This window comes from Pristis pectinata, chromosome 25 (assembly GCF_009764475.1).
Source record: "Pristis pectinata isolate sPriPec2 chromosome 25, sPriPec2.1.pri, whole genome shotgun sequence".
NCBI lineage: Eukaryota > Metazoa > Chordata > Chondrichthyes > Rhinopristiformes > Pristidae > Pristis > Pristis pectinata.
This window is the reverse complement of record NC_067429.1, coordinates 10,887,797-10,903,630: the sequence shown is the minus strand read 5'-3', so window position 1 is coordinate 10,903,630 and position 15,834 is coordinate 10,887,797. Positions and strand designations below refer to the sequence as shown.

General features: G+C 41.8%; 1 protein-coding gene across 1 annotated transcript; it reads right to left on the bottom strand.

Annotated features, from left to right (window-relative positions):
* Positions 1 to 983: 983 nt before the first annotated feature.
* Positions 984 to 8,294, bottom strand: nkiras2 (NFKB inhibitor interacting Ras-like 2). Its single transcript, XM_052038714.1, has 4 exons — positions 8,144 to 8,294; positions 5,315 to 5,452; positions 2,557 to 2,798; positions 984 to 1,469 (listed from the first exon to the last, which is right to left on the bottom strand). Exons 2-4 carry the CDS (start codon positions 5,406 to 5,408, stop codon positions 1,233 to 1,235), a joined length of 573 nt encoding a protein of 190 aa, XP_051894674.1. The 5' UTR covers positions 5,409 to 5,452; positions 8,144 to 8,294; the 3' UTR covers positions 984 to 1,232.
* Between the last annotated feature and the right edge of the window lie 7,540 nt (positions 8,295 to 15,834).

Here is a 15,834-nt window from a genome sequence, read left to right as displayed (position 1 = left end):
GTTCAAGAGTACTTATGAAGCCATAACGTGTGGTTGACAGGATAAATGAGGCAAGATTTCTCTTGCATAAACCCATGCTGATTATCTCTGATCAACCCCTGCATTTCCAAGTGTACATAAATCCTATCCCTAAGGATTTTCTACAATTATTTCCCTACCACTGACATAAGGCTCACTGGCCTGCAATTACTTGGCTTATCCCTGCTGCCCTTTAAGAAAGGAACAACATTAGCTACCTTCCAGTCTTCTAGCACCTCACCTGTGCCTAACTATGATGCAAAAATCTTTGTCAGGGCCCCAGCTATCTCCTCCCTTACTTCCCATAGCAACCTGGGATCGATCTCATCCAACCCTGAGGAAAAACATCATCCCTTAAGCATCCTACAACATCTAACACCTCCTCCTATTTAATACTGACCTGCTCCAGATTATCCATGAACCACTCGTTGACTGCACAATCTTGCATGCCCTTCTCCTTGGTGAATACAGACGAGAAGTTTGCTTGAGTCAAGCTTCATTCCATATACCCCGGCTAAATTTTAGTTTTTCAGCATTCAAGAATAAACTCGTTTCTTTTTCAATAAGATTTTCTTGACAGATGTTTTAAGAATAGCCAACTCTCCTGCAGCAGATACTAAACTCCAGAGGTTGATAAACTAAAAGATGAAATACTTCAAGTACAAAACATTCAGTAGACGAAAATTGGGGTGTGATGTTGACTAAACTACTGTAGTTCCTAGGATCCTTATTTGAAAGAAGATCTGATTTTCCTGGCCCACCCGCAGTTCCTGCAAGTAACAAAGACAAAAACTCCAGATGCTGGAAATCTGAAACAACAGAAAATGCTGGAAACACTCAGTAAGTCAGGCAGGATCTGTGGAAAGAGAACAGGTTATGTTTCAGATCACAGACCTAAGTATTTCTAGCATTTTCTGTTTTTATCCCAAGTATCAATATTAAATGAAGCCAAAACTCTGCCATGCTAGTTGTACAGATGATTCATGTTTGATTCTTTCTTACAGAATCTGATACTTTATAACTTTACATAATACATGCACTGCATTTCAAAACTAATCCAATCATATTTTAAAATTTTGCTTTGGTAAGACTCGATAGATTTATTACATGAAGAAAAAACGTTAACAACATAAATAAGTGTAGCTCTTGCTGGATATACACTTTGCAGGAATGAAATAAAATATTGCACTTCAATGGCACCTCTACATTTGTTATCAAGTGTCAATTGAGCCACTCCCCTTTTTCCGACTAAGGGGAAAGGTGGACTTGCTCTGAGGCTGCGTCATCTTGCTGGCCAGATAGACAAAAGGCTCGATCAGAGTCTTGCGCTCTGTCACAGACACCTCCCAGAGTTTAACCTTCTCCATTTTTGCCCACTGCTGAACAGCATCGTGATCCACACGTCGCCCTTCCTGAAGGTCGCACTTGTTCCCCAGAATTACAATGGTCACCTGCAGGAAGAGCCAGAAAGGCAGAGCTTTCAATGCCAATACCTGAAGCTTTCAAAACATCTCTGTATAAAGATTTTGTTTTTAAAAAGAGGGTAAACCATTTCAAGGTTAAAAAAAGTACAAAACAAGCTCCAATGCAGTAGTTGCCCCAGTTCACAAATGCACTGTCCAATGTTGAACTGAAACAGGACTCTAACTCTGATCTGTACCAAGTTATCCAACCTCTAAAATTAACGGTATTACCATTAGTTAAGATGCCAGTAGGCAGCTTGTCTTTGCAATAGTCAGGGTGACTTTTCTCAGGGGAAAAAAAGAGAAAAGTGGGAGGGAGAAAGTAAGTTTTGACTGATCTTACAACCTAATGTGTTAAAATGGGGAGAAGTTTGTTAAGATTCTTGCCCTTGATCATTATCCACCAATCTCCCTCTGCAAATGCATGTGTGGATATTGAGTAAGGACAGGTTTGCCCTTCCATTTACCAGTGATGTTTTTCTTACTCAGTACTGCAGGGAAATCAGGCATCAGAAGCTCTGTTAATAAGTCTTAGGATTTTAGAAGCTAAAGAACAGAGATACCTTGCTTCAATTATAGAGAACCCTGGTGAGACCACACCTTGCATATTCGCAGTATTCCAGAGCATTTGAAGCAAGTTGTTAGTGGGATTAGACAGCACATAAATATCTAGAAACTTGAACCATATTCACCCTGCTCTACATATTTCTTTATTTTTAACAATAAGAAGGAATTTTGATGTGTGACTTTCTCTTAAGGATTGTCAATGGTCTAGATGGTGTACAATACAGATTGTGTGCAGGTGTGGTTTCTTCCAATATTTATAATTCTTGCAACAAGCCAGGATATGGAATGGCTATTCTTCCAATATTGAAGTGTCCCTGATGCTGGCAAAAATCATATTCCTTGTCATTGTAAACTAAAATGTCAATTTAGTATTTTTAATAAATTATTTGAAGCTTTCAGACAATATAAAGGATTAACTGAAAACAATACACAAGCAAAAGTAAATTGTTAGTTTCACACACATAGAACATTGAAAGCTGCACCACAAAACAAAGTTTTATTTCGATACCTCTTTCTTATCTCGGGATCTGTCGATTTCCTTTTTGAGAGCTTCAACACGTTTGAAGGATTCCCGACTATCTATGCTGTACACCAGCACAAACCCATCAGCAAAGGAATAGTAGTGCTTGGGAAGCTCGGAACCTTCTCTCAGGCCTTTGGTGTCGTAAAAGCGAACCTGTTCCCGGACACCACGGTCCGTCTCTATGGAACCAACATAAATATCTTCCAGGGTTTCATTTGTCTCAGAACCTTTGGGGGGGGGGAATAAAATTTTGTTGAATGCCTTGACAACGTCAGAGCCAACCAAAGTAATTAGTAATTGCCCTATAAAGTAAACCTGGTAACCATACTACTGTTATACGTAACGATTTATGTAACTATCCTCCATTCTCCATTTCCTAGAGAAATCATCCTGCTTTCACTGGAGAGGTTGCTGTTGTTTCTGCCGCATCTGCTCTTCAGACAGGCTGGGTAAACTGATTTTATTTGCTATAAATTACAAGGTCTGCTCTAAATCATTAGCTGATGGATTATAAATACTCTGAAAATTCTTAGGGGATTGATACAGTAAAATGTACAGAACCCATTTCTTTTGGTTGGAAAAGAAGCTGAACTGGGGTGTCGGAGGCCGAGGGGCGACCTTTAAAAGGTTTACAAAATCATGAGGGGCAGAGATCAGGTAGATAGTCAAGACTTTCTCCCCGAAGTAGGGGAGTCTAAAACTAGAGGGCATGGGTTTAAGGTGAGAGGGAAGAAATTTAAAGGAGATATGAGTTTTACCACACAGAGGGTGGTAGTTATATGGAACAAGCTGCCAAAGGAAATGGTAGAGGCTGATAAAAATTATAACATTTGAAAAGGTATTTGTACAGGTACTTGGATGGAAAAGGAGTAAAGGGATACGGGCCTAATGCTGACAAATGGGATTAATGTAAATTGGCATCACGGTCAGCGCAGACAAGGTCAGCTGAAGGACCTGTTTCTGTGTTGTACAGCTCTAGAACTCTATGAAATTCTAGAATAAAGGGTTTCAGGATGGGATTGCAAATGTTTACAATTAAGCTGATGAAAAATTCCTCCACTCAGAGAATAGTGAACCTTTTGAATTCTCTACCCCAGAATACCATGCTTCATCACTGAAAAATTTCAAGACTGGAATTAATATTTTGGACATTGAAATCAGGGAATCTGGTGTAGGATGGGAAAGAAATTGAGCCAGTTGCTCAGACACAACCTTATTGAATAACTGTGCAAGACCTAGGGGCCCTCTGGTTAATTCCCACTCCTTTTTAACATGTATAATGCATCAGATTAATAAAACCAATGTTATTAATGCAGGTTCTGAAAACACATACCAGATGTCAGTATATATTCTACAAATAACTTGTAACATAGTGCCTTAGGAGATCCCAAAGTAATTTTCAGCCAAAATGTAGTCACGATTGTAATGCAAGGTAATTGGGGCAGAGTAAGGTCCCATAAACAATAATTAGGTAAACAACTAGATAATCTGTTGGTTGAGATACTTGGATAAATTCCATGCTTTTCCTTGCATTTTAGTGGCACTGTACTGAAATAGCGGCCTTTGATTTTGGATTTTAAGTCTTTGATGTGAAATATCAATTAGGAATGAAGAAGAATCCATAAAAGCTTGAGATGCACATATCAAAATGCACAAGGAAAAAGAAACTAATAACTATGACAAGAACCTTCTTCAGAACTCAGTTCCTAATGTATGAATTCCCAGTGTTTTATACTTCACCTTGTTCAGTATTTCAGTTTTTTTTAAAACTTCAATTGCAGGATTTGAACGTCACTGACAGGGCTGGCACACATCGTCCACAGCCAACTGCTTTTTGATCGAAACTAAAATCAGAAAATGCTGGAAACGCTCAGCAGGTCAGGTAGCACTGCTATTTAGAATGAATGTTTCAGGTCAAAGACCCTTCATCAGATAAAAGGACATTAACCAAAACATTAATTTTGTTTCTCTTCACAAATGCTGCCTGACCTACTGATTTTATTTCAGATTTGCGGCATCTGTAGTTTATTTTAATTTCTCAGTTACTGCTACTTGATCTGAGTAGCACGCTGGGTCAGAGGGCAGCTAGGACTGAACAACATAACCAAATGCCCCACTGAGGCAATGATCAGACACAATCTTATTAAGTAACAGGGCTCTTGAGCTTGCTCAATTCAATTCCCAATCTTATTTCTCATGTGTCAGACATCAAATTAATAAAAATTTAAGTTATTACCGAACTTGTAATACTGTGCCGTAGAAGATCCAAGTGTTATTCCTGAAGGAATTCAGTAACTTCTTATTTTAAAAACACACTATATAACACAGTTCCCCATTCCTGAAGCAAAAAACCAAACTGCTGGAGAAACTCAGTGGGTCAGGCAACATCTGTGGAGGGAAACGGACAGTTGATATTTCAGGTAGAGAGCCTTCATCTGGACTGTCCACTTCCCTCCGTGAATGCTGTCTGACCCACTGAGTGTGTTCAGCAGTTTGGTTTCTGCTCTAGATGCAAGCACCTGCAGTCCCCAATTCCTGAAGTATGGTATACACAACCCCTCCCCTCCACCAACACCCCACCACTAGTCCCCTGCCCTGGCTATCACCCACCTCCCACCTTCCACCACTTGCCTCACAAGTTGGTAACCCACACCTCAACTAAAACCTCTCCTATTCACGTCCTAGCCGAAAGTGTACGGGGTAAATTCTGATTTTCCTGAGCGTTTTTTGCCTTTACACTTACCAACAGCATGGTTTCCATAAAGAAGCTGTTCCAAAATGGCAGTTTTTCCAACAGATGCCAACCCACACACCACGACTTTACAACTCTTCCCCATGTCACTCTTCTGGAACTGCCAACAGTGGCACAGAGATGTTGACACTAAAGAGACAAGAAGAGAAACTAGAAACAGTTCAGCATAGAAAATCAATGCACAGAAATAGATTTCAAGGACATTCATAGTTTCCTCTCTTGCAAGCAGCATACATAACTTACCAGAATACCATCAACACTACTATTTAAATAACAACAAATTCTTGATAACATTATGATTTAGAAGGCATTGCCTGGAAAGGAAGGTGTACGTTCAATAGCAATATTGAAAAGACAATTGGATATATCCTTCAAAAAGAAAACTATTTAGTAATGGACAGAGAACAAGACAAAAGGATAGTGGGTGGTACTTTCAAAGACCTGACAAAAGCACAATGGGCTGAATGGCCTCCTTCTGTGTGGGGTAGTTCCAAATAACTATGAAATAAGTAGAAAGAAAACCACAAATATTGGAAGTATCTAGTTAATGGAGACATGCATAAACTGGCAAAATCCAACTGGGTATTTTAAATGACTTTTCCGAGTCCCTGAACTCTTGATTCGGCAATAACAATAGGTGATTATCTGAATCTTGTCAGCAGATGGTAGGATTTACAACAGAGCATGGTCTGGATCTCAAGTATGTACCAGGAGACTAAAAGAATTTGGCCTCCCAGCAATTTAACAGAAAGACCTAAACTTTTTATGGCAGGTATTGGGGAATTGAGCAGGTAAAAACAACAGACCCAAGTCCAAAGACTACCTATCAAATAAGTAGAGAGAGATAGGTGAGGCTGGGGCCAGGTGGGAGGAGTGGTGATGGGGAAAGCTATTGTTCGTCTGCCTGAGTGGAAGGGCCAGTCCCCTTCATGTTAAATAATCAAGGCGCCATTGTTTAAAAATAAACTGGAGTGAACTCCATACATGTAGGTCTGCTCCAGCAATCACATGGTTCTAAACACTATTACAATGGACCAATCATATTCCACTAAACAAAAACCTATTATCTTTTATCCAATTTGTCATAAAATGATTTATTTTTATTTCAGCTTTCCATTTTTAAAACTATTTTTCTCTCCTAAGCCTCATCTTGCTCAGCTTGTCTTGTTCTCTCTGGGCCAAATCTTCCTCCTCCTCACATACAACCCTGGGCCAAAACTGAGGTCAAAAGACACAATTCAAATCATAATCTTACCTCAATACTTGGATAAGGAGCCAGGGCTGGGAAAATGAATGAATTGAAAATAGCAACTAAGTGGAATTGACAAGTTTTACAAAAATACATAACGGGAAACAATGAACAATGTGTGGCAACGTGCACAGAGCATCCTTTAACCAGAGTGAATGTCAGACTTTATAAAAAAAAGTACAAAGACTGAAAAGAGAACTAAAGGTTCTCAGCCACCCAGAAGAGAAAAATTACAAACAACACGGGACAGCATTGCAATGAAAGTCACATGAAGACACAGAAATAATATTTTGTTCCTATTCAAGATCACAAGGAGCACACTGTAAAATAAATGCATGAATTGGCCCACTTCAGTGAGGATAATTGGTTAAGATTTCCTGTATCAGAACTAGTCTGGCAAATATAGCTATCAATAGGATTTGTAAATCCATTTACAATATTTACTCTTTCAAAATGCAGTTACATGCAATGCAACACATCTTTCTCTTTTACTTGATAATCTGACCCAAGGAACAGTAGTCAGACTGAGGTTCTGAAAGGCCAGCACAGTACAGCCATGCTTCCCTTGTTTTCAAAGAGGGTGACTTTCTCTGATATTTTCTTTGTACCAAGACAAAATATTCCACAATAAGTGGACTTTGACAGAATTGTCATACATAGGTGCATTAACAGCATAATATAATCGTCCTGCTTTAAAGTGGTGTGATCATGTTTGGGGGAAGGTTTGAAAGAGTGTAAATACCTTGCCAAAACTGCTCCAAAGATCACATCCACAAGTTTGAAATCACCACGGGAAAGACTGCAGTATCAAATGCAGTCACCTACAACATTGTGATATAAATCTGACACTTCAACTGAATGAACTATTGAACAGTTCCCTTATACGACGAGATGGACTCTTGACCTCACAAACTACATTGTTATGATCTTAGTGTTTCCCTGCACTGCACTGCCTCTGTAGCTGTGACACTTTACTCCGTATTCTGTTATTGTTTTTACCCTGGACTACCTCAATGATCTGTGTAATGAATTGATCTGTACGGACAGTATGCAAGACAAGTTTTTCCACTGCACCTCATAATAAACCAATACTTCACAAAACGACTTTTCAAATTCAAGCTGCACCCTGCTCTGTTTGCAAGCCTGATAAATTGAAATGAAGGCCATTTTACCAGAGCAACAGCAGACCTTTACATGGTACAACCTGCACAAAAATAGAATATGGAGCATCCAGAAACTATATCATCCCAGTAGGGGAGAAAAATAACTGCAGCCACTTAGCAAGCATGAAAACTCAAACCATCAACAAATCCACACAAAGGTGGCTCAATAGGAAGTGCAAAAATCTCTGCAACACGAAGTAAAACCATTTAACCTCGGAGGAGGAAATATTCATGAATTTAACACGGGATATTTTGAGATAATAATGCAAACACTGACAGGCTGGTAGGACAACACAATTAGCATTAAGGCAACATCTCTGTTCAATTGCAACCTCCTATTTCATTGAACGTTGTAGTTGGACAGGGTGTTTTGTTTTATTTGTTGGAGGGACACGGCTTCAACGTTACCTCAGTTAGTCGCTGCCTCGATGAGAGGTTTGTCGGTAGAAGAGCAACAGGGACAAATCGACTCCTCTCCCGAACCGCGGCCTCTTCCTGCACCACCCGGCCGGACAAGCGTTACCTCACCCCCGGCCCTCGGCTCCTCACAGCACCCCCCACAGGCCCGGAGGAGCTCTCAGTCCTCCTCATCTCTCACCCTGCAGAGTGAAGAGGAGGGTCTTGAAATATTTGGTTAAGGTAGGACATAGAACAGTGCAGCACAGAACAGGCCCATCGGCCCACAATGTTGTGCCGACATAGCTATTCCCTCCTACAGAACGCCCATATCCTTCTGTTTTCCTCTCATTCATGTACCCATCCAAGCCCCTCTTAAAAGCACCCAATGAACTTGCCTTCATCACCCTATCAGGCAATGCATTCCAGGCATCCACCACTCTCTCAGTAAAAAACATACCCCTCACATCTGTTCTGAACCTACCCCCTCTCACCTTAGGATGTAGGAACATGGTGAAAAAGAAGCAAAACAAGTACCAGTAACTGGATGAATACATGCTTAGCTCACTTTCAAATACCAGCACTGTTAATGAACCAAAAATTAACATGTTATTTTAATATCATTTAAAACACGAAGATTAAATTAGACTAGAATGATATTGGGCAATAAGTTTTAGTTAAGTCATCAAAATCTTTTCAATTTGCTTTTGCTCATTATCCGATCTCCCCAGGTGCATTTGGCACAAAACTAAAACAATGCAGATTTTAAAGCATGAATTATTGGAAAAATACCCAACATGTGCAAAGAGTTGTGTATAATTTATATTTCATTTATGTTTTTCTTGTGAATGTTGCTCACAAGATGCTGTGTGCCTGTGATGTGGCTGAAAGTAAGTTTTTTATTGCACCTGTGCATATTTGTACTTGTGCATATGACAATAAACTTGACTTTGATTTTGACTTTGAGAGAAAGAGGTCATGGATCTCTCATCAGAAAGATTCTGTCAGAAAGTGACTGTCAGGAGAGGGGAAGGGAATAGGCAGGTAGTGCAGAATACCCCTGTGGCCGTTCCCCTAAATAACAGGTATACCGCTTTGGATACTGTTGGGGGGGATGACCTACTCGGGGAAAGCCACAGTGGTCAAGTCGCTGGCACTGAGTCTGGCAGTGTAGTTCAGAAGGGAAGGGGGGAGAAGAGGAGAGCAATAGTGATAGGGGACTCTATAGTTAGGGGACCAGACAAGAGATTCTGTGGATGTGAAAGAGACTGCCGGATGATATGTTGCCTCTCAGGTTCCAGGGTCAGGGACGTCTCAGATCGGGTCCACAGCATTCTGAAGGGGGAGGGTGAGCAGCCAGAAGTCGTGGTACATATTGGTACCAAAAGGATGAGGTCCTGAAAAGTGAATGTGGGGAACTAGGTAGGAAGCTGAAAAGCAGGACCTCAAGGGTAGTAATCTCTGGATTGCTGCCTGTGCCATGTGCCAGTGAGGGTAAGAATAGGTTGATTTGGCGGATGAATGTGTGGGTGAGAAATTGGTGCAGGGGGCAGGGTTTCAGGTTTGTGGATCATTGGGATCTCTTCTGGGGAAGGTACGACCTGTACAAAAGGGATGGGTTACACCTGAACTGGAGGGAAACCAACATCCTTGCGGGCAGGTTTGTTAGAGCTGTTGCAGAGTTTAAACTAGTTTGGCAGGGGGATGGGAACCTGAGTGATAGGTCAGAGGATGGGTCAGTTGGTGTACAGTATGATGCAGCGTGTAGAGAGACTGTGAGGAAGGATAGGCATTTGATAGGGCAAAATTGTCAGTTGGATGGGCTGAAGTGTGTCTATTTTAATGCAAGAAGTATCAGGAACAAGGGTGGTGAACTTAGAGCATGGGTCAGTACATGGAACTACAATGTTGTGGCCATTACAGAGACAGGGCAGGAATGGCTGCCTGATGTTCCGGGGTTTAGATGTTTCAAAAGGGACAGGGATGTGAAAGAGGTAGGGGAGTGACATTGCTAATCAGGGATAGTATCACAGCTGCAGAAAGGGAAGATGTCCTGGAGGGATCGTCTACTGAGTCAGTATGGGTGGAGGTCAGAAACAGAAAGGGAGTGATCACTCTATTGGGAGTATTCTGCAGACCCCCCCCCCACCCCACCCCCAATAGCAACAAAGACACTGAGGAACAAGATCAGGAGGCAGATTTTGGAAAGGTGCAAAAGTAACAGGGTTGTTGTCATGGGTGATTTCAACTTCCCTAATATTAATTGGCACCTCCTTAGTGCAAAAGGTTTGGATGGGGCGGAATTTGTTGGGTGTGTCCAGGAAGGATCCCTGACACAATATGTAGACAGGCTAACTAGAGGGGAGGCCATTCTGGATCTGGTACTAGGCAATGAACCTGGTCAAGTGTCAGATCTCTCATGGGTGAGCATTTCGGAGACAGTGACCACAACTCCCTGACTTTTAACCTTGCCTTGGAGAGGGATAGGAGCAGATGGTATGGGAAAGTAGTTAATTGGGGGAGGGGGAATTAAGATGCAATTAGGCAGGAACTTGGGAGTGTAAATTGGAAGCAGATGTACTCAGGGAAATGCACAATGGAAATGTGGAGGTTGCTTAGAGATCACTTGCAGGGGATTCTAGATAGGTTTGTTCCATTGAGGCAGGAAAAGGATGGTAGGGTGAAGGAACCATGGTTGACAAGAGATGTGGAATATCTAGTGAAAAGGAAGAAAGAAACTTGCTTATGGTTTAAGAAGCAAGGATCAGACAGGGCTCTAGAGAGTTACAAGGTAGCCAGGAAGGAGCTTAAGAATAGACTTAGGAGAGCTAAAAGGGGGCATGAGAAGGCCTTGGTGAGTAGGATTAAGGAAAACCTCAAGGCATTCTACTCGTATGTGAAGAACAGGAGGATGACTAGAGTGAAGGTAGGTCTGATTAGCGATAAAAGAGGAAACATGTGCCTGGAGTCAGAGGAGGTAGGGGAGAACAGCGTAAAACAGGCTGATACGCTAGAACATGCCAATGTTAAGAAGGAGGATGTGCTGGAACTTTTGAAAAACATTAGGATAGATAAGTCCCCAGTGCCGGTCAGAATATATCCCAGGATACTACGGGAAGTGAGGGAAGAGATTTCTGAGCCCTTGGACCTTTGCATCCTCACTGGCCACAGGAATAGTACCATATGATTGGTGGCAAATGTTATCCCTTTGTTCAAGCAAGGGAGTAGGGATAACCCTGGGAATTATAGACCAGTGAGTCTTACTTCTGTGGTGGGAAAATTATTGGAAAAGATTCTTAAAGACAGGATCTAAGAGCATTTGGAGAAGAATAGTGTGATTAGGGATAGTCAGCAATGGCTTTGTGAGGGGCAGGTCATGTCTCACGAGCCTGATTAAATTCTTTGAGGGTGTGACAAAACACATTGAGGGTAGAGCAGTGGATGTGGTGTATATGAACTTTAGTGAGGTGCTAAGGTTCCCCATGATAGGCTCATTCAGAAGGTCGGGAGGCATGGGATCCAGGGAAACTTGGCTGTGTGGATCCGCAATTGGCTTGCCCATAGAAGGCAGAGAGTGGTTGTAGATGGAGTATATTCTACCTGTAGGTCGGTGACCAGTGGTGTTCCACAGGGATCCATTCTGGGACCGCTGCTCCTTGTGATTTTTATAAATGACTTGGATGAGGAAGTGAAAGGGTGGGTTAGTAAGTTTGCAGATAACACAAAGGTTGGTGGTGTTGTGGATAGTGTAGAAGGTTGTCGAGGGTTACAACAGAACATTAATAGGATGCAAAGCTGGGCTGAGAAGTGGCAGATAGAGTTCAACCCGGAAAAGTGTGAAGTGATTCACCTTGGAAGATCGAACTTGAAGGCATAATACAGGGTTAATGGCAGGATTCTTAACAGTGTGGAGGAACAGAGGGATCTTGGAGTCCAAGTCCATAGATCCCTCAAAGTTGCCATGCAAGTTGATAGGGTTGTTAAGAAGGCATATGGCACGTTGGCCTTCATTAGTCGGAGGATTGAGTTCAAGAGCCGCGAGGTAATGTTGCAGCTCTAGAAAACTCTGGTTAGACCACTCTTAGAGTACTGTGTTCATTTCTGGTCACCTCACTATAGGAAGGATGTGGAAGCTTTCGAAAGGGTGCAGAGGAGATTTACCAGGATGCTGCCTAGATTGGAGAGTGTGTCTTATGAGGATAGATTGAGTGAGCTATGGCTTTTCTCTTTGGAGCAAAGGAGGATGAGAGGTGACTTGATAGAGGTGTACAAGATGATAAGAGGCATAGACTGAGTGGACAGCCAGAGACTTTTTCCCAGGACGGAAGTAGCTAACATGAGGGGGCATAATTTTAAGGTGACTGGAGGAAAGTACAGGGGGGGATATCAGAGGCAAGTTTTTTACACAGAGAGTGGTGGGTGTGTGGAACGTGCTGCCAGGGGTGCTGGTAGAGGCGGATACATTAGGGACGTTTAAGAGACTCTTAGGTAGGCACATGGATGATAGAAAAATGGAGGGGTATGTGGGAGGTAAGGGTTAGATTGATCTTAGAGTAGGCTAAAAGGTAGGCACAATATCATGAGCTGAAGGGCCTGTACTGTGCTGTTATGTTCTATGAAAGTTTATCAACCTGAAATTTAACTCTCGTTTCACTTTCCACAGATGCTGTTAAGTACCCTGTTGATTCATTTTATTTCCTCCAGAATTTGAATTATGTAGATTAAATGCAATTCTATGAAGCATACATTGTTACCCTTTGAGATCACTGGCAACGTTAAAAGACCTTTGATTTTACAATGCCTTTATGATCTCTGGAGATCCCAAAGAGCTTCTCACTCAATGAAGGAAGTGCAAGAGGCAAGTTGTGAAAAGTTCCCACAATGCAACAAAGAGTGGCCACATAATTTAAGTATTAGAGTGATTTTGATTGTGGGATAAATATTTGTCAGCACAACGGAGATAACTGAGATGTTCTTCCAGACAGTGCTTCTGGACCTTCCATATCATTCTGAGACTGCCAGATCCTCAGTTTAAGGTCCCATGCAAAAGTCCTGAAATGTTATTCTGAAAAAAATACTTCATAAAACAAGTTTCCAATTTTATACATCAAAGTACATCTTGATTTACAAATCAGATTAAAATTTTGTATAGGCTATTTTACAATGCCCTGCAGGTGGTGTAATCTGTATCAAAGGTAAAGAGAAAAGATAAGATATCTTTATGAGTCACATGTACATCGAAACACACAGTAAAATGCATCTTTGCGTAGAATGTTCTGGGGGCAGCCTGCAAGTGTCACCACACTTCCGTCGCCAACATAGCACGCCCACAACTTCCTAACCCGTACATGTTTGGAATGTGGGAGGAAACCGGAGCACCTGGAGGAAACCCACGCAGACACAGGGAGAACAGACAAACTCCTTACAGACAGCGGCTGGAATTGAACCCAGGTCACTGGCGCTGTAATAGCATTACGCTAACCACTACACTACCATGCCTGGCCAGGCAGATCGGCTATGATTACCAAGCCTTCATCACCCTCTCATAGATGGATTTGCATCATCATGATTCTTTTAGTCTCCACCTTGTCCTAGACATTCCCTTTGCTCTTTCCACCTCATTCCACACCTCTTCTCTCTGCTTGAAACAGGTTTGTTTTCTCTTTTTTTTCAGTTTGGATGTAAGGTCATTTTTTGTTGTTTTTTTTAAATTTAATGAGATGAATTAAGTTCCAGACAGCTGAATAAGTAGAGGGTATCCAATCTCTGACACAGTTTCAACTACACCAATGGTCTTGGATCAGCTTTTGCCTCTCAGTGGTTTCAAGTACATTCCAGAGACTCTGAGTACAACAATTCAGACCGACAGTCCGAGCAGAACTCAGGAAGTGCTGCATAATCAGACGGTTCCGTATTTGAGAGGAAACATTATGTGAGGCCTCGCCAGCTTTCTCAGGCTGATGTAAAAGATCCACTGCACCATTTAGCTGGGGAGTGGATGTCTGAAAATGCACATTGGTGTAGATACCTATTGCAACAGGGAGTCAATGTTGCAAAAAATGGAATTAAAGAAAATCAAATTGACATCGCAAGTTTTCTTTAAAGATTTGCTTTTGGAATTTGGACATTTTCTTGGTGTTCACGTTGCAACTAAATTGATTCATGCATTCAACCTGTATCCATGTCACCAGCAAGATCATGTTGATAGAGTCACAGAGTCATAGACTTGTACAGCACAGAAATGGGCCTTTCAACCCAATATGTTCATCCAACCTCCATCTACACTAATCCTGTCAGCCCACCTTAGGACCATATCTTTCTATACCTTGTGTATTTAAGCATCAGTCTTAATGCTTAAACTTAATGATTCCATTGCCTCTTCTGGCAGCAAGTTCTAGACATTCTCTGTGTAAAGAACTCACCCCTCAGATCCCCTTTAAAACTCTTATCTTTCACATTAAAACTATGCCCTCTCATTTTTGATAACCCTGCCATGGGAAAAAACGATTTTGACTATCTACACTATCTATGCCTCTCCTAAACTTATATCCTTCTATCAGGTCACCCCTCAGCCCCCTTCACTCCAGGAAAGACAAGCCCAGCCTATTCAATCTTTCCCCTTAACTGAAGTCCTCCAATCCAGGCAACATCCTGGAGAATCTCCTCTGCACACTCTCCAATGCAATCACATCCTCCCTGTAGTGTGGCAACCAAAACTGCATTCAGTACTCCAAGTGCAGCCTAACCAGTGTTTTGTAAAGTTGCAACCTAACGTCCCAACCCTTATATTCTGTGCTCTGACCTGTATAAGCAAGCATGCTACATGCCTCGTTCACCACCCTATTGACCAGTGTTGTCACTATCAGAGAACTATGGACTTGAACCCCATGTCACTCTGTTCATCAACGTTCATTAGTGTCCCACAACTTAATGTATTAGTCCTACACCTATATGACTTCCCAAAATGCATCACCTTGTACTTGTCAGAATTAAATTCCATCTGCCAAGCTCTGTCCAACATTTCAACTGATCTCTATCCTGCTGCAGCCTTAGACAACCTTCCTCGCTGTCCACAACACCACCAATTGTCGTGGCTTCCACAAATTTACTAATAATACATTCAAATACAAGTCTTTAATAAATATCACATATCATATATCCCAGCATTGATTCTAGTCACAGACTTCTGATCCAAAAAACACCCTTCCACCACTACCCTCTGCCTTCTAATACCAAACCAATTTTGGATCCAATTAGCCAGTTCGCCTTGGAAGCCATGTGCCTTAACCTTCTGGACCAACCTACCATGCAGGACCTTGTCTTACTAAAGTCCATATAAACTGCCCCGCCTTCATCAATCTCCTTTGTTACCTCCTCAAAACACTCAATCAAATTCACAAGACAGGAATTCCCTCCCACAAAGCCAGGATCAGACCCTGCTTTCCCAAATGTACATAAATCCTATCCCTCAGAATTTTCTCCAATAATTTCCCCACCACTGACATAAGGCTCACCAACCTGCACTTACCTGCTGCCCTTCTTAAATAAAGGAACAACATTAGCTATCCTTCAGTCTTCTGGTGCTTTGCCTGTGGCTAACAAAGATGCAAAAGCTCCATCAGGGCCCCAGCAATCTCCTCCCTTGTTTTCTGTAGCTGGATAGATCTCATCAGGTCCTCATGATTTATCCACCCTTATGCATT